At 36.1% G+C, this 18,942-nt stretch overlaps 1 protein-coding gene across 1 annotated transcript in view; it reads left to right on the top strand.

The window, feature by feature from the left end:
- The window catches only part of USH2A (usherin), an 800,771-nt gene extending 787,202 nt beyond the window's left edge, over window positions 1-13,569 (top strand). Inside the window, exons 71-74 of the mRNA XM_063441883.1 lie at window positions 6,891-7,135; window positions 8,919-9,008; window positions 11,477-11,686; window positions 12,712-13,569. Of these exons, the coding sequence (XP_063297953.1) occupies window positions 6,891-7,135; window positions 8,919-9,008; window positions 11,477-11,686; window positions 12,712-12,801 (635 nt within the window). The 3' untranslated portion in view covers window positions 12,802-13,569. The remainder of the gene's footprint in view (window positions 1-6,890; window positions 7,136-8,918; window positions 9,009-11,476; window positions 11,687-12,711) is intronic.
- The last annotated feature ends 5,373 nt before the right edge of the window (window positions 13,570-18,942 follow it).

Here is an 18,942-nt window from a genome sequence, read left to right on the forward strand (position 1 = left end):
AGGAACACCAATTGAGCATCTTCCACGACCTGAGCTGTCAGACGCTACAGTGGTGACCTCCCAATTAAGAGCTGCAGCCATCCCTTATAAATGGGGGTACCCACATGCTCTCATAGCCGAATAAGATGGCACCACTACAAGTTGACTTGCAAATGCTTGGTCTGCTCATCAGTGGGATGTAGCCAATGTCATGGCCTTCACCCCATCAGGATCCACGGCTTCTGGCTGAAATAACATTACAGCCCTCATTGCTCCACTCTGCAGCAACACATGTTCTTTGTGTCTCATATGCCTAAACTATTTTAATATTTTGTTTATTTTCTATGTTTAGTATTTTTCCTTTTTTTTCTGTGGTATGCCATATGTCTAGAGGGGACACTAGTGACCTACTAACTGTTTCAATCATATACTTTACCTGTTATGTAATTTAGTCATGCCATATGGGTGCCCAGGCTTGCCCATAGTCTGGCTCCTAACTTTTTTTACATAGTAAAAATAAGCTTGTTTCTTCAATTAGTGTCTGCATTTTGCACTGCTATCATGTTCTACTAGCATTCTGTTGTACCATATTGCATTTGACTTAGTCTATGTCTGATATTTGTGTTTCCCAGTACATTAGGTGAACTGCTCTGTTTTTCACGTGTCACTACTGTAATATCATTCATTGTTTTCTCTTTGGCTCAATAAAAAACTGATTGACAAAAGAGAGAAACATTGCACAGCATACACTGAACTGAACACACTCCTAAAAATGAATTTTATTACACCAAACAGTTTTATAAAAAAACAAAAAAGTGACAACAACCTGGCAATCTCCTATCTCCCATTCATAGTTGATTCAAGTGCCCCTAGCAATAGTGGGGTACAGCAGCAAGCGAAACCTGGTCTCACAGTAGACACCAGGTCTCAATGATTGAGGCTGTCTTCTACTACCACACAGACACAGCAATGGTAAAACACATAGTACCACTGTTGGTCTGTCTCCCTCAGCAGCTGCAGTCAAAGTGTTTGTATATAATTACCATTTTTTTCACATTATTGGTCAGCGGTCCCCTAATCATCAACCATCTTTTTTGCTACCTGTTGATTGGACAGGCAAGCTAAGCTGTTTATTTGCCCCCACCATTCCACCCCCCTTTTTATGGTGCCAGGGACAACACTCTGAATCAAGAACCAGTATGAGCATGTTTGGGCTGATGCGATTCAGTTCTCCCAAGATTCTTGTATGTGGTGGCTCGGAAATGGGAATCTCAGCCAAGATTTTGGACAAATTGCAGTTCAGTCAAAACCAAACTTTTAATTCTACCATACGATGGGCAGGGACATAAAAGGACATAAAACAGTGGCATACATATATCTGTATTCTTCTGGTATATAAAAAAACACATTTTTCCTCAATTTCCTCAAATCTAACAAACATCAAACATTTATATTATGATTAAGAGTTCACCCCTGCATCCCAGTTTTTTCCTAATGTTCCTTGAAACATAAGTATTGACTCCATTTCCCTTCCCTCTTTAAACTTTTAGAATTTTCTATTAGGGAAAATAAAGCGATCTTTGAAATGTACATTTTCATGTTTGATTCCTGAAACACCCAAGACAATTGTCAATGTTTTAGTGCACTTGAAGAGTTAAGACCTGGCACAGGAATCTGGAGTTTGCGCTATAACGATAATAAAGTGAGCTATGGGTTTTCTACTGAAGCATACTTTCTAAGTATCAAAATATAACGGCAGCCTACTCTATGAAGTGTATTACCACACCTAGAAAACATAGATTTCTACATAGCTTCACATATGTAACCATGACTGGTGGAATGTCCCTCACCCTAGACAACATCAACGGACAATCAAGGTTGTATGGTAAACAAAAACATGCATAGTCTACACACAGAGCTGAATTTAGTAATCTGGGACCCCTTTTTTCTGCTTATACTTGATATTTGTGCTAACATTGCACTTTTACAAGGAAAAAAGCATGTACTAGAAGTGGTGAATTATGAGTAATCATCCTACAAGCTGAACCAGTAAATAGAGCAGAGTTTAATGGCTCATGCAATTAATTGCATTGTTTTCTACTCCTGTTAGTAAGTTGAGGCCACGTGCATTGGAATCCGTTCATGATTGCATTCCTTGACCTTTACCGATGTCAAAAGGTAACTCATGGTCAAAAACCCGGGAATTTATTGGCAGTGCATAGAGAAAATAATTACTCTCGCCTCAGCACCATGAACATTTTTCTCTCTATGACCAGCCCTCTCGTCTTCCTTCCTTATTAACCAGTAAACCATCTTTATTTTATTTTCTTCTCTCTCCTACCCTCTCTGCTCCACGTTTAGTCTGTTCTTCCAGGAATCCCCTGTTTTCATTGCATTTAGCATGCTTTTCACAAGTTTAGTTAAATGTGTAATAATTGGCACTCTGGATCATTGTATATAATAATTTCTTTACATAAACTCAGAGTATTTGAACTTCAGCTACCTTAAACGTAATATTTATATTCCTTGTTTTCGAGCATGCCAGGGCAAGCTCTTGGGTAGGGGAGGGTGGAGGGTTGTGCACTAGGGCAAGTGACCTCTGGGACAGCTCCAGTGGGTACCCAGACAATATATAAACATATTTTCTCATCCAACTATGTGGTTTATCATAAAAAACAAATTTTCTTATATTATTTGTTGATACAAAGTGTGCAAAATATTTTTTGGTGGAGTTTGGTGATCTTAGTCAAACTTGCACTTAAAAGTTCATTGGATACTATACAATCCAATCCAATACATAATACCTCAGTTATAGATAATATCCTTAACATAGAACATAAGAATAATATGGTCTCAAAAATAAATAAGATTCTATACAGCAGATATAATAAGGGAAAAATGAAATCTATGTTGAAATGGGAAAATGATATTGGAAATGAGTTTTCATTGGATCAATTGAAGGAATCATTTGATTTGCTTCGAAAAGCGATACATAGTATAAGTTTGTACGAATTACAAATTAAATTGGTTCATAGGTGGTATATGGTCCCAGCGAGAGTTGCAAGATTCCACCCTCCCACAGATTCACTCTGTTGGAGATGCTTAAGATGTGACGGAACTTTTAAGCATATATGGTGGGATTGCTATGCTCTCGATCCTTTAAAGCAAGCGACATCTACAATGATCAACACCATTCTTAAAAAAATAATGGACCTCTCTCCACAATTATTCTTGCTACATATGAATATTCCTACTAAAATTAAAATTATAAAATATTTAATAATTAATATTTTAATGGCGGTTAAAATCTGTATCGCCAGATATTGGAAAACTGTAAATATTCCCTCATGGAGAGAGGTGGAATCTCAAATAGGATATCAACGTTTAATGGAGAAACAGGTATATAGAAATCTTAATATGACAAATAAATACATCAAGATATGGGAACCCTGGGCAACTGAGATATCCATTAACCAATAACGTAGAGACTGGTCCTTAAACGTAGAAACTTCCATTAGATGTTTTCTAACGGCTTTGATGCACCGTGTGAATGAGTACTTTTTTATGTGTGTTTTATATGTTTAGTTTGATAAGATACGACTAGGGGAGCTAGGTATCAACTTATTGGCTCATATAGATTATCATGATGCAACTGGCCAGATATTGATGTTCCATGGCCGGTCTTACGTCAAATAAAAATAACGCAAAATAAAATTTATTTCAATGAATTTCTATATAGAACTTTATTATATATAATAACATATGATGAATCGGCATCTATCCTATTACTAAGCGATAATGGCATAAACTCATGGGATAGATGCCTTTCTGATGTGTATAAAAAAAAAAAGAAAAAGAAAAAAAAAAAGTTCATTGGATACACAGTATTGAGCAATAAATAGGATGCGGCAGAAACACGTGAGCACTTTTTATTATTTGAAGCTAAAATGTTGGTTATATCACTATTAAAGATTTGGATAAATATGATGTTGAGATTTTTGTTATGAGAGTTTTGCAAACTACATTAATTAAACAAATCAGGCCAATTATTCTTCATAGAATAAGGTGGTTCAAAGCAAACTTAAACAACTGTGTTAATTTAATAGAAGGGAAAAGGCAGTAATAAAATTGTATTGAATATATTTAAAGGAACACTATAGTCACCTAAATTACTTTAGCTAAATAAAGCAGTTTTAGTGTATAGATCATTCCCCTGCAATTTCACTGCTCAATTCACTGTCATTTAGGAGTTAAATCACTTTGTTTCTGTTTATGCAGCCCTAGCCACACCTCCCCTGGCTATGATTGGCAGAGCCTGCATGAAAAAACAACTGGTTTCACTTTCAAACAGATGTAATTTACCTTAAATAATTGTATCTCAATCTCTAAATTGAACTTTAATCTCATACAGGAGGCTCTTGCAGGGTCTAGCAAGCTATTAACATAGCAGGGGATAAGAAAATCTTAATTAAACAGAACTTGCAATAAAGAAAGCCTAAATAGGGCTCTCTTTACAGGAAGTGTTTATGGAAGGCTGTGCAAGTCACATGCAGGGAGGTGTGACTAGGGTTCATAAACAAAGGGATTTAACTCCTAAATGGCAGAGGATTGAGCAGTGAGGCTGCAGGGGCATGTTCTATACACCAAAACTGCTTCATTAAGCTAAAGTTGTTCAGGTGACTATAGTGTCCCTTTAAATCAGACAAATGAGAGAAAATATTAAAAAGGAAGTCAGATTAAATACTGTAGGATGTAAATAAACAATGACTGACAATGCAGACAAGTTAAGCAAATTATGTAAAATAAATAAAATATTTCTGTATTGAAAGAAAAGGAATATTAAGCAGACATAGGTTTTTCCCCCATGTATAAAAAGAAACCTCCATCAGTATACACTAGCAGTCACGTGACAGTCAGTGCAGCGGAAATGTCTACAAAACTGTAATGTTTTACATTGCAGGGTTAAAGGGATTCTATAGTGCGGGGGAAACCAAGCCATTTTCCTGGCACTATGGAATCATACAGTGCCCCCCTCCCTTGCACCACCATCCCATGGCGCTGAAGGGGTTAAAAGCTAAAAAACTTTTTTTTTTTTTACAGAATGTAAACAGCTTCTTTTTTTTTTTAATACTATGGGGTTTATTTCCTAAATTGGAAATCTGTAGAGAATTGAGGATGGAATTGAACATGTTAGGACAATATAGTCAAGCTGGTAAAATAGCCAAGTTTGAGAATGTTTTCAGATGAGCTATTTTGAGCTAAAATTTAGTATTCCTTGGCCAATTCTCCACAATACTCACTTTACAAATAATAAAGCTCTATGTGAATAGCGATAATTACATAATATATTAAATAGTAATGATTACATAATATATGAAACATAAATTAATGCGTTTCTCTATTACCCTGCCTTAGCAATTTTAGTTAATGAATAGCTTAACTTATACAATGTTCTTGCTGTTTACAACCTCCGCAATGCCATGTACTGTCATGTATTAAATGAGACTAAGAACACATTGTAAATGTTGGTAGTTAGGGCTAGAATGATTTACAAGGGGCTGTAAAAAATGTGAATAATACTAAATTCTTTGTAGGCAAGCAAAAATCTGCTTATCTGCGCCGAGTGATCAGTGTGCTAGCTACTGTTATCCTGTCTGAGTTCTTATTGGCGATTAAGGGGGAATAGTCTAAAATAACATTCAAAAAGGTATCAATGGCAGTTTGTTCCAAAACCACTGTAATTATGTCATACATTCTCAGTATATTGATACTATAGGTCTTTAGCATACCATTAGCATGTTACATTGTGATTTTGTTAGTTGATATTTTAGACTGCTGATGATTTCGTCCTGATGTGGTGTGTTTTTTAGGTTCTTGTAGAACCTTATCTTTTTAAAGGGTGTTACGAGTGGACGGAGATTTAGAGGTGCAGATGCTGGAAGAATTGTTCCTCTAGGCACATACTCTTGATTTTTATTATTTATTTAATTATTCATTTTTATATTTAACCCCTTGAGGGCACAGCTCCAAAAGTAAAAGGCCGGCATGACGGAAATTTTCCGTTGTGTGTCCTTAAAGTGACAAGGTGAGGTGCACCCAGCCTTACATTTGCTGGGTCAGCTGGAGTGGAGGCTCATCGCTGGAATCCACTGGGGGGTGCTGCTATCACTCTGTGCACTGACTGCACAGCTCTGTGGTGAGGCTGCAGTGATGCCACTTTCCAGCCAGAGTACATGGCAAGTAAGGGAGCTATTCAGCCAGTATGAAGATCGATCCCAGCAGCTTCTCCACAACTTGCTCTGAGGCTTGCACCACTATGCTGACATAAAGGCAGCTCATACACATTATAATCCACCACATATATCCTAAATGTGGGCACACTAACTTAGAGAAAGTATGGTTGATCAAGCATGGCAAAAATGTAAAAATTACTCTTGACCTTTATATCCAGGTGAGCTACAACAGACTGTGAAACTAATGGTTTAAATAACATAGTAAGAACATTTACCCGCATACCATACAGTGTGTTCAAAGATTCGAAAAATAACACCTTAAGAAAATTACAATTAATTATCTTCAATCAAGAACCACTTCAATATAAAGAAGAATCAAGTGTACTACGCATATAATAGTTTATGTACAGTTCACAATATTTAAAGAGAAGGATTCTTCAAAAGAATATTCTTCTTTGATGTAGAACTGATTTACTGCTGCCTTTATTTCTAAAGGAGTCTCGGAATATTTGATTTGTCAATCCATATTTTAATTAGCATAAAGTAGGTTCTATAAATTGGATAGGTGCAGTGGACATTGTAAGTTAATTAAAGTCTAAGTAGGTAATGCCCGTTGAGTAAACATATTTCTAATGTAATGTTTATAAAATCTAATTTTTATTTATTTCTTTCTTGTAGCACCAGTGCAGTCTTTTCCAAGTGGTAAGAATGGAACTGTGGACAGAGGAAACACGTTTTACAATGAGCTATGGTTTATAATCTTGATGGCCCTTTTGGGGTTAGTGCTATTAGCTATCATTCTATCACTGCTTCTCCAGAGGAAGTTGAACAAACAACCATGCCCAAGAGATCGACCCCCATTAGTTCCACTTCAACAGCGAATGTCTCCAGCAAGTGGATATTCCCAAAATGAGGCTTACACGGTACGTGAAATGGTATCGTTCTGATATTGTCTGTATAATTCCTGAAGAAAATAAAATAAAAATGATCATGGATAGATTTGTATTATGATGCCTAAGATATTTAGTTAAAGAAGTAACTGTGTAATCAATGTAATGTTCTCTCAAGGGTTATCTACAGTTACGATAGCATTTGATGAATAATTCACATAGATATTTTTTCCTCACTAATAAAACGTGAATTTGTATAAATCATATAAACTTATATCAGACTAATGTTTCCTTGGCAACTGTGCAAAGGGCATTTTCTAACCAATCGCTATGTACTGTACAAATATATACAGCCCCTTCCAGCCAATGGCAATGCAGTGTTCAGGTATAGAATGGACCTGCCTTGTCAGCTAGAGGGGATATGAAAAGACCTTCAAATAGGGTCTTACTATAGTTCAGTACCTGGCAGGTACTCATTTAAATTATACAACAGGCTTGGAAGAGCTCCCTCTAGTGTACAAATTAAAATATACACTTGAAGTTTCTTGTGCCCTAAGTAAAATGGCCAATGTAGTGAATTTCATAGCTACATGTACTGCCAGCAGGACCCTTTAACCATTCTTTAATGCCAATTCCATATTAGTAGTTTATCACCTATTCTGTAACGACTTACAAGGTTATCTACTAAACTGAGAATTTAAAGTGAATTTAAAGTGAATTTTAAATTTCAAGTCAGAGTCGTTGAACTGAGAGCATAACTGACTTTGTCCAGAATTTGTCCAGTTTGGCTATTTTTAGATTAAATGTGAAATTCACTTTACATTCACCTTGAATTTTCACACTAGTGAATCACCCTGATAGAAATAACGGCAAACAAGGTTATCAACTAAAGTTAGAATTCAAATTGAATTGCAAATGAAAGGCCAAAGTAGCTGAAAGGGCAGCATAGCTAACTTAGAGAATGTTTCCAGATCGACTATTTTTACCTTTTACCTTTGAATTCGCTTTAGTGTGTAACCCTGTTGACATTGGTCACAATGAGTGCACACCATGTGCATTATGAGTGTGCAGAGAGAACAAACAATGTGGCATGTGAAACAAAGGCCATTGTTGCTGAGTCTGGAAATAATTAAGCAAGTTGAAAGTGTTGGAACAATGACTTCCTAAAGTGGTATCTGCAAGCTCATCCAATATCCAATATCCATGCCTGCCTGATTAAACTCTACAGCAGAGGCAGCCATCGGCACTCCAGATGATGTGGACTACATCTTTGCCAGCATTATGGCAGTAGCATTATGGGAGATGTAGTCCATAACATCTAAAACACCAAAGGCTGCCTACCCCTGCTCTACAGTCACCTTTCTGTCGCATTCCAGGCATGTCAGGGTTTGGGCTCCAGTACTGTAATGTTCTGGAATACTGGGATTTCTAATCAACGTGTAATTAAATAAGCTGTCCGGTCTCAAAGTTAGAATTCTTTATTTTCATTTATTTATTTTTCTATTTGAAATTATTCAGTTTTCTCTCACAGCCTAATATTTTATCCAATTGTGATAATAACCCATGAGATATCTGCTATAATTTCTAAACTGGGATGTCAGGCAAACCCATTCACCATTATGCCAACCAGTCCAATCAATCCCCAAATTATTATCGCATGCACACATCACCGAATCTATGCCAAAAAAAATTAACAAGGGTAGCATTGTGTGAATTGTAAATGGACATTGGGCAATTTCTGTTCGTTTTTCTCACTTTTTTTTCTCACTTGAAACTTTTCCTTGCTTCCTGCCTTCCAATTCTTCTTACTATCTAGAAATATTCTCTGTCTGATAGTCAGCATGCTATGCTACAAGCTCCTACTGTACAAATTCCTATGGAAGCATCATCACAAGTCTCCGAAATGGTAAGACATTGCTACAAAGACACTAACAGGGAAAAAAAAGGATTTTGCCTAATTGTGCATCTGGAAGTTGAATTGTATTGCTCAAAGAAATGCTTCCTCTGTATAATACTGGCAAAATGTCATGAAAGTACGTCTTTTTTTGTGGCTCACAAACTTCATAACTACAGAATAGATGACCTAACAAAATGTTTCAGCCAACTATGCTTCACGTTTGGCTACTGTGGTCTCTTTTTAGTGAATAGCCGAATATGTCTTGTATGTGCGTTTATGTGCTTTTCTACTTTACAGATAGCAATGATACTGAAGGACCTCCAGTGATTTATTGTTAATAATATGAAATGTTTCTTTGGTTATAACCCCACTATTACAAATGCTACAACATTTCAGATCACAACACTGACAAAGGTCCCCGACTGTTTTTACTACATGTCCAGCAGCAATAATAGTCTGATCAAAGGCTAATTATCACATTCGATCTTGTCATTAATTGACTGCAGAACACAACTTGCAACTTAGAGGTTCCGGATAATATAATATTACCGTATTCTAGACTACATCTCCCATGAAGCTTTGCAAGGATTATGGGCTGTAAGAGCATTGTGGGAGATGTAGTCCACAAGATTTGGAGCGCTGAAGGTTGCCAACTCCTGTACTAGAGAATAAATCCAACAACAATCGCCAGTATTCAGTTTTGGGAATTGTATTGTTGACTCTTGATATTTTATATTTTGCTTCAGTGTGAACCTGTTGCTGTTGTATCTGGTTCATCACACCATGTGACCCTAAAAAGTTTCATAATGCATTCGGAGGTATAGTAATAATACCAGGATGGATCTGTTTTGCTGTGAATACATTATGAGATTTATATCAGGTTCTTTTTGCATGATTGTATTCACTTTCTGGATTTTGTATTACTTTTAGTCTGTTAATACTCTGTTGGGAATCAAGTTTATTTTTGGTGTAAAAATATGGGCAATTGCAATCTTCATTTGTAAAACAAAACAAAAAAACCTTCCCAAAAGATTAGGCAGATTAACTTATGTCATAATATTCCTGGTAAGTCATCTATAATGTCACGGTAACAAAATAAAGTATCTGAGGCTTCTTGTTGTAATAGAACACAATGGTATTGATCAGCTACTTTGCTAACAGGCTGCATACGGGCCATGATTAATACCCTATCAAGTGTTACTATTGGAGTACCCCTGACACGTACACAAACGCACACAATGCAGTAGTAATATCAAATATAAATAACATTTTAAATAAAACATTTAAGTAGCCACCTCCTGCACTCCAAGACCGTCCTGTGCCCTTGGTATTCAGCAGAAGCCGAACCCAAATGCTATAGCAAACCTGTCAAATGTGAGATTTGTCCACAAGCCAATATCTAAGTAAGAGCATGCAAACCATACTAACAGATGCAGTGCTGCATGCAAGGTGCGTGTGCATGTACAGTGCTACGGAAGGAATGCCTGAGCATGTGGGCGTGCACTATATTCCTCTCTAGATGCCTGAGCTCGCATGAGAGTGCCTGAGGCATCATGGGACATTGGGGTTACCCAGAATGTGGAAGTATGTTTTTAAAGAATCTTGCAGCATTATACACCAATTAAACAATATAACAGCATTTATTATGCTGAGGGAACAAGCAAATGGCACTTCCAGAGAAGTAACAGTTTTGTCCTTCCCTGCAGGTGTAGTGTGTGCTCTCCCTCCTACAGAGTGCTCCTTTACTCTGTGTAGTGTAATTCACCATCTCCTGCAATAAACCTGCTCACGGTGCCCAGAGGGGTATTAGCTATGCCTCACTGATGAGGCCTAACAAGGCTGAAACCATCGTCTGCGGGTTGCTGTATCTCTCGTGCAGAGAGAGCCGACTTGCAATTTGGCACAAGATGAGCTAAAACCAGCTTGAGATCTGAGCAGGGACCCACCCAAGGGCAGGCAATTTGAGCTGTTGTGCGTTCTCAGTAATCTCTTGTAACCCGTTTTTTGCTCTCCCTTCTAATGAGCTACAGAGCTGAAAGAGAGCAAGAAGACAGGTTCATAGAGCTGGGAGGGCACTCTCTGCTCAGCCTCCTGAAATGTATCTTGCAGTGCTACGTTTATACATATAGCTGGACTAATTAAACCCCTCAAGGACACATGACGTGTAACATGTCATGATTCCCTTTTATTCCAGAAGTTTGGTCCTTAAGGGGTTAAGGAGCACTCTAGAACTATGCATACAAACGGTATAGTAAAGTATATACAAATATATCATCAACCTTTACCATAAGTATAATATTAAAAAAAAAAAAAAAAGTCTTGCATTTTATCTTGTCTGCAAAAGACTATTATTTTTCGGCTATTTAATATTTTCAAGGTAGCACATATTATTGCTGCACGCATGGGTTTAATTGTGTACTTAGCACACATTGCACTTTCTTTTATTATTAGTGCCTAAAAACAACTTTTGTTTTCAGGGAATATCTGAAATAAAGATCCCATCAACAGATTCTCCTACAGGTCATACGACAATGGTTCGGAAGACAAGTCACAGTCAGATCAGCCATAGCTTCTCCCAGAATTCCTTGTATCAAAGTGCTAGTCAACTGCTTAATTCACATGATAAAAAATCCTTAGGAGATGGTTCCATATGGGACAGCATTATTCACGGACATGACAGTGGAATGGTAAGGGTGTTCTTATCTTTTAAAATGTACAATAAGAATGCAACTTTAAATAACCTGATCACTAAGACGTGAATCATCAGAAAGTAACGCACTTAATTCTCAAGATTACGTCACAATAGCTGAACTCAACATATAGTTGACTTGGGGAGTTTTTCCACTTTAGCTATTTTGGGCCAAATTTTGAAATTCAGTTGCATTTACAAAATTCAAAATTTAGAGAAAACTGAAATTATTAAGTAATATATGTTACATAATACAACTTTGTAAATCCTTTCCAAAGGTTTAGTTTACCAAAATTAATGTAGTGCCTTTCACAACTTGAGCACGATACACGTACATGGGGTTGTCAACCTATGCACTACCCTAACTCTTGTTGTCCTATGTCAACCTTCATTTTCTACCATAAGCATACTTGAGTTAAGATTGACAGCTGTATAATTACCAAATCAAAATAAAGCTGCCTATTAATGGTATCCTAAAAAAAATCTGTGGCATGCTATCATTATATTTATTATCAACATTTGAGTGATAATAATGTGATTATCACCATTTAAACTAGAAATGGACCGTGGTAAACTTGTTACATAGTTACATAGTGGAATAAAATGTTAATTGGAATACATAGAAAGTGTGTAAATTATGTTGGTTGCATAGATCTCTATTACAACAATTGATTGACAAAAGAGAGCAGGAGAACCCTTCTGCAGGTGGTTCTCCTGCTTTCTGTAACAGCGCTATTGTGAGAATGTCTTGCGGCTTACTAGAGGAATATGCCAAAAGCATAGTAGTGGAAAGGAGGCAGGAGAGACTGGAAAGTGGGTGTTATATAAGGTAACAATATTAAATGGGGTAAAATATGAAATATTGAATGAATAGCATCTTCGGGAATTACATCTTCATGCAAAGAGATAAATATAACTTATAATTTCCAGTAAGAATGTTTTGTAGGTGGTATACAAAATAAAAACTTGCTGTTCATAGATAGTCAAAATACCCCAAATAAATAATGTTTCTGTTTTTTATAGTATGCGGATGATGATGATCTAATAAGTACCATTAAAAGCTTCAGTACAGTGACCAAGCAGCACACAGCCTTCACAGACACCCCACTATAGGCGGTGCAGGAGCAATGTACGGAAAATCTGCCTTGCAAAGGCTATTGAAATAAGGATCGAAAAAAGGAGACTGGGGGCCAAAATTGCTGCCTTGGACTATAGTACAAAAGCTCAGTACATGAAGAAATGTATAGGAGTTTGGGCATTCATGTCAACAAATCGGATTATTATCATGTTTTTTAACTACTGCTTTAAAATGGAATTGAATTAGCAAACAAATTGCATTTTCTTCCCGTATCATCGGAAAACCTTTCAAGTTATCACATACATTTTCTTGGTGTAAAATTCAAATTCAAAGCTTGAAGTGTTTTGGATTGGTGAAAAAAAAAGTGATTAAGGCTCAATGAAGCAAATCAATTTAAAACACACATTGATATATTAAATGCAGAAAATGTTGAGGTTTATTTGTATATTATTAAAAAAAATCTAATCACATAAATTTAGGAAACAACAGGTTATTTGAATAAACATTTCCAACTTCACGTTGGTCTGTTTTAGCCTGACATGTGTAATTTTGTTTTCAATTCACTAAAATTAATTTTGTTTACTGAATAAACCCCGGCATGTTTTACATCTGTCCAATAATTTTTTTTAATTTTGGATACTTTTATATAAAGTTTTGCTTCACTGTAAACATATTAATTATTCCTAGATAGTTGCCGCAATCAGCATAGTTTATAAATATTTAGATATTGTCAATAGAGTTATATAAGTTTAAATGTATTTAAAACAAACCAGATCTAATTTCTATAATAATAGGTTAGACTTGTTGCCTTGCCAATAGTGCATTTTCAGTAATCAAACAATCAATATAAACATGTTTTTTTTTATATATTCGTAAATAACAAAACCATTTAACTACAGGCTTCTAGTTAGATGGACATTGTGGTTCATTATCATTTATTTTCTTTAATTTTGATAACATTGTATTGTAAAGAAATAGGTTTGTCATGGAAATATAAATATGGATCCATTAAAACATGCTTGTTTTTGTCTACTTTGTAATAAACATATATTATTGTGGTTTGAATGTTCTTCACAATACATTTAAAAAAAATAATAGGATGTAGAGATGTCCCGAACAGTTCGCTGGCGAACATAGCTTGTTAGCGTTCACCACGGATGGCGAACATATGCGATGTTTACTCAATGTCATCATTGAGTAAACTTTGACCCTGTACCTCACAGTCAGTAGACACATTCCAGCCAATCAGCAGCAGACCCTCCCTTCTGGACAGCATCCATTTTAGATTCATTCGGAAGCTGCATTCTTTTTTTTTTTTTTTTTTTAGACAGAAGTGTGTTATATTTGAGCATGCTAGGCTGAACGTGCGTATATCATGGCTAGTTGCACTGAGGGTATGAGTATATAGCAGTACATTGTTGTGTCTAGGTCATACATTGGGCATATTGTTTTACTCAGAAGGCTTAGCTGAGCATAATTTGGGGGGGTTTGAACTTAGTGGCACATATGAAATGTACAAAATGCCCAGCAAAAATGTAATCCATATGTAAAAAATGCTCAAAATTATATTTTACCACATACTTTGGCATATATTGGTGAAAAAATGGGGGCATGTTAAAGCACAATATGCACCTTATGAGATACCCTGAGGTGTCTACTTTTACAAATGGTAGGCCTTTGTGAAGTTTTTTTGAACAGTCAAACTGCTATAACACGAAATAGTGCCAAAGACAGACAATGGGGGTACCGTTGTACTCAGCAGAAGTAACTGAACACATAATAAAACCTTGTACAGGAATAGCACACATGAGAAGTTCTTTGTTATAAGTTTGTGTGCCAAAAAACCCCAAATACTAAATTTTACTCCAATATGTAGCAGAGATTGGCGGTGAAATGGCTACTTAGAAAGTGTCAAAACAACCTTAGGACAATAGCCTGTGATGTCTACTTTATATAAATATACACTTTTGTGTGACTATTTTGTTTTCTTTTATGGCTTTTAAGCTTACAAGACAAACATGCCAAATTCTAAAATCGCTCCATATTAAAAGTTTATTTTACTCCTTGTGCTTTGTGACCTGTAACTACCAAAAAAACTGAAAATCCCAGACACATTATATATTCTCTAAATCAGAACAACTAAATGAATTTATTTTTAATTACTTTCTTTAACCTGCACTAATTAGGCACACATTATTATTGCAAGAACTGTACAAAAAACAATTTTTCTTTTTTTTGCATTTTTCTGTATTTTTTTAATAATAAATAAGCATTTATATATATATATATATATTACATCAAATTAAAGCCCTTTCTGTCCTCTAAAAAACAGTATATAATATGCGTTGGTGCAATAAACAAGAGAGATGCAAATTGAAGTTGAACGCATACAGCAAGAAAATGCAAAAATTGCTTGTGTCATTAAGCGTAAGACAAGCTTCTGAAGCTGTGTCCTTAAGGGGTTAAAACATACATTTATAAAAACATTAGCAGGTGTAAAAAAGGTCCTGTCTATGACATCACTTGCTGCTCCAGCCTGGCACAGGTCAGAGTATTTTTGCGGTTGCCATCTTCAAACGGTCGTATTTTAAAAACTATAAATCCTACAGTGAAGAGCTTTATATTGTGAGAATCACAAGACCCAGACCTACATTTTCAGATTTTTCAGATCGCTCATATGGCCCTTGGGGTCCAATTTTGTAGAGGAGGGGCTGTCTGGGCTGTCAGACAGTCCCCCCCCAGTGGAGAAGAAGACCTATCGAGGCATCGCTGCAATACCATCAGAGCGGCTGGAAGCCATCATGATCACTTCCAGCATTCTAATTTGCAGCGGACGCATCAGGTACGTCCGAAGTCGTTAATGAGCGTTTTTTGTCGGACGTTCCTTAAGACAATGTTCTATGAAGAAAAATTATTTTCATCTAGATCAGTTGTTTCCAACCTTTTTTCACTTGAGTACCCCTTGGCAGCCCATTTCCATAAATTGTACCCCTCACATTAGCAAAATTTTGTAATTAATATAGTTGCATTTATTTCAAATGTATACATTTTTCTCTGTTCAATCTCCCCTTTTTCTCTGCCCTAGGCTCCCCATGCTTCTCCTCCGCCCAAGACTCTCCCTTCTTCTCCTCTTCCCCAGACTCTCCCTGCTTCTTCTCCACCCCAGACTCGCCCTGCTTCTTCTCTGCCCCAGACACACAAACAGACACACGAAATCAAACACTGACACACACATAGATACAGATACACAGACACACCCACAGATATGCACACTGACATATACAGATGCACAGACACACAAATACAATGATACACAAACATACAGATACAGACAGAATAAAACACCAACACACATGCATATACACACACACTGACACACAGATACATACCCTGACACATAAGTAGATACAGTGAAACACAGATACATACACCGACACACATGCAGATACACAGATACATATCCTGACACACACAGATGCATACACTGATACATACAAAATAGAGTAAGGGATTATCTGCTAAACACAGATCAAATGAAAAAACATAGCGTTTAACTGTGTGAGAGTAAATGAGGATATATAGTTAACAATTGGCCACTCACAAATTTTCAGATGTAAAAAAGCCTTGAGTGTAATCTTTTTCTTCACAGTTTTCTATGTTCATCCTCACACTCCCATCAGTAGTTTAGGAATATTTGCTCAAAAGAGAAAATATATATGGAAAAATAAGGTGCAATTCCAGAGTAAAGTAAAAAAGAGATTTAATAACTTACATATCTGTTTAAAACAATAAGCATATCACCACTGGGCGTCCTACGCGTTTCGTCCCAAGATAGGACTTCCTCAGGGACTTGGTGCATCAATGACAGCAAAAAAACAAGTGTATAAAACATTCCCCCCCCCCCAAGTTCTTATATATCCCCTCCGAGCGTTCATCATTCAATTATTCTCAGCCGGTGTTGCTTCACTATTCAGGCGGCACTTCCTGTTCGGACGGGATGTTATCATCACGTACGTCTTCTGCGTTCCAGGCGTGCGTTCCACATACCCGGAAGTGGGTAGCGATCGTCAATTTGCAGTTTTTTCTCGGAGGCATGAAAGTGAATAAGAGCACATGAGGGGGAAAGGCATTAAAAAACTCTGGATCGCTCTGGATAGCGCAATATATTTATGGATACGAAAATGTATCCCTTATTATCCTATTCTAAACTACAAAAAAATGAATATATCAATAATTATAGAATGTATATATAATATATAAACCATGGACTGTACATAAGTTATATACATATATGTATGATCCCAATCTATAAAATGAAATTGAACACAATAAAACAAGTATGTACATTAAAGCTGATACATTCCAGATGGAGAAGGAAATCTATATTAAAGAGTATAATGCTCCGTGTATTCCATATATATTAATTACTTCGTTCCCCATCCTAAGAATGTGTACAAAACAGGCAAATCAAACAGACAACTTAATATTGCCTTACTTTTCTTGCAATGTATAAGTGATTAAGTGAGGTGGAACCCCTTTTATATTCGTATATACACCAAGCATTTCTCCCCTTCATCTCACCCTTTTACAATGCTTGAGTATTTTCCATCAATAGATGGCCATGGGGACCAGGTTCGCCCCCAGCTATGCAAACATATATATGCGGGATTGGGAATCCAACCACATATGGAGTGGGCATGGCTGGGTAGCGAACCTGGTCCTATGGAAACGATTTATTGATGACATCATAATGATTTGGCGAGGCTCACGAGAAGAGCTATTATCCTTCTTGGACTATATTCACCAAAATGAATATGGTCTAAAATTTACACACGAGATGGATACTATCACTATAAACTTTTTAGATATATCTTTTTTCGTGGAGAATAACAAAATCGAGTCAAAATGTTTTTTTTTTTTAAAAACTGAGGGTAACAGCTATATACATAGAAAAAGTTGTCACCAGGAGAGATGGCTGGAAACAATCCCAAAGAGTCAACTAATACGGGTGAGGAGGAATTGTACAAGGAAATCAGACTATAGGGAACAAGCTAGGCACCTAAAAAATAAATTCATAGCAAAGAAATATGAATCCTCTGTGTTAGACAAAGAAATTGAGGAAATAGAAAAAAAGAATAGGAAAGATCTAATGATATCTAAACCCAAAAAAATCCCCAAAAAAGATTATAATTTTTCTTTTATCACACAATACAACACGCAACATTGGAAAATAAAAAAGATCTTCAACAAACATTGGAACATTTTATGTAGAGATCCCATATTAGGCAAAGTGCTACCAAAGAAAACACCAATGATTTTTAGGCGAACAAGAAATCTAAAAAATATACTGGCACCAAGTTATGCATTAAAAATACAACGAAAAGGTTGACCATCTAACATCAACGGTTTCAACCCTTGCAATACTTGTAAAGCATGTAAAAACCAAAAATACATACAAAAGAAAGAATTTACTAGTTCTACATCAGGAGAGAAATTTAAAATAAAATCCAATATAAATTGCAACACTAAAAATGTAGTGTACATGCTCCAATGCCCATGCGGGAAACAATATGTGGGAAGAACTTGTAGAAAACTTAAAGAAATAATATTAGAACATCAAAACAATGTAAGAAAAAATAAATTAAACATATAGTACCTCTGCATTGCAATTCTTGCAACCAATTTGGTGGGCAAAATTTTTCCTTTATGGGCATTGAGCGTGTAGATCCCTATTGGAGGGGAGGAGACCTGACCAAGAAACTCTCGCAAAGAGAAACATTCTGGATAAATAAATTAAAAACACTCCAACCTTGGGGTCTTAATCTAGATATTGATTTGTGGAGTTTTTTTGAGGATTAACTGGGGTTACACATGGAATATTTCTATAGATGTTGCACTTCTCCTTTTTTATTTCATCTTTTTTTTGCATTTTTGGCTAATGTTTAGATTGGGGTATTAATTGAGAAAGCCCATTAGAATATTCTTGTATAATACAACCTATTATTGACTTTTGCCATCAAAATATAATTTAATACCGGCATTGCCACTAAAAGTTGGGGGCTTACATATATACATATAAAAAAGTCCAGAAATAAATCATAAGAAATTTTCAAAAAAGAGAACTCTATTGATGGAAAATACTCAAGCATTGTAAAAGGGTGAGATGAAGGGGAGAA

This window comes from Pelobates fuscus, chromosome 2, assembly GCF_036172605.1.
Source record: "Pelobates fuscus isolate aPelFus1 chromosome 2, aPelFus1.pri, whole genome shotgun sequence".
Taxonomy (NCBI): domain Eukaryota; kingdom Metazoa; phylum Chordata; class Amphibia; order Anura; family Pelobatidae; genus Pelobates; species Pelobates fuscus.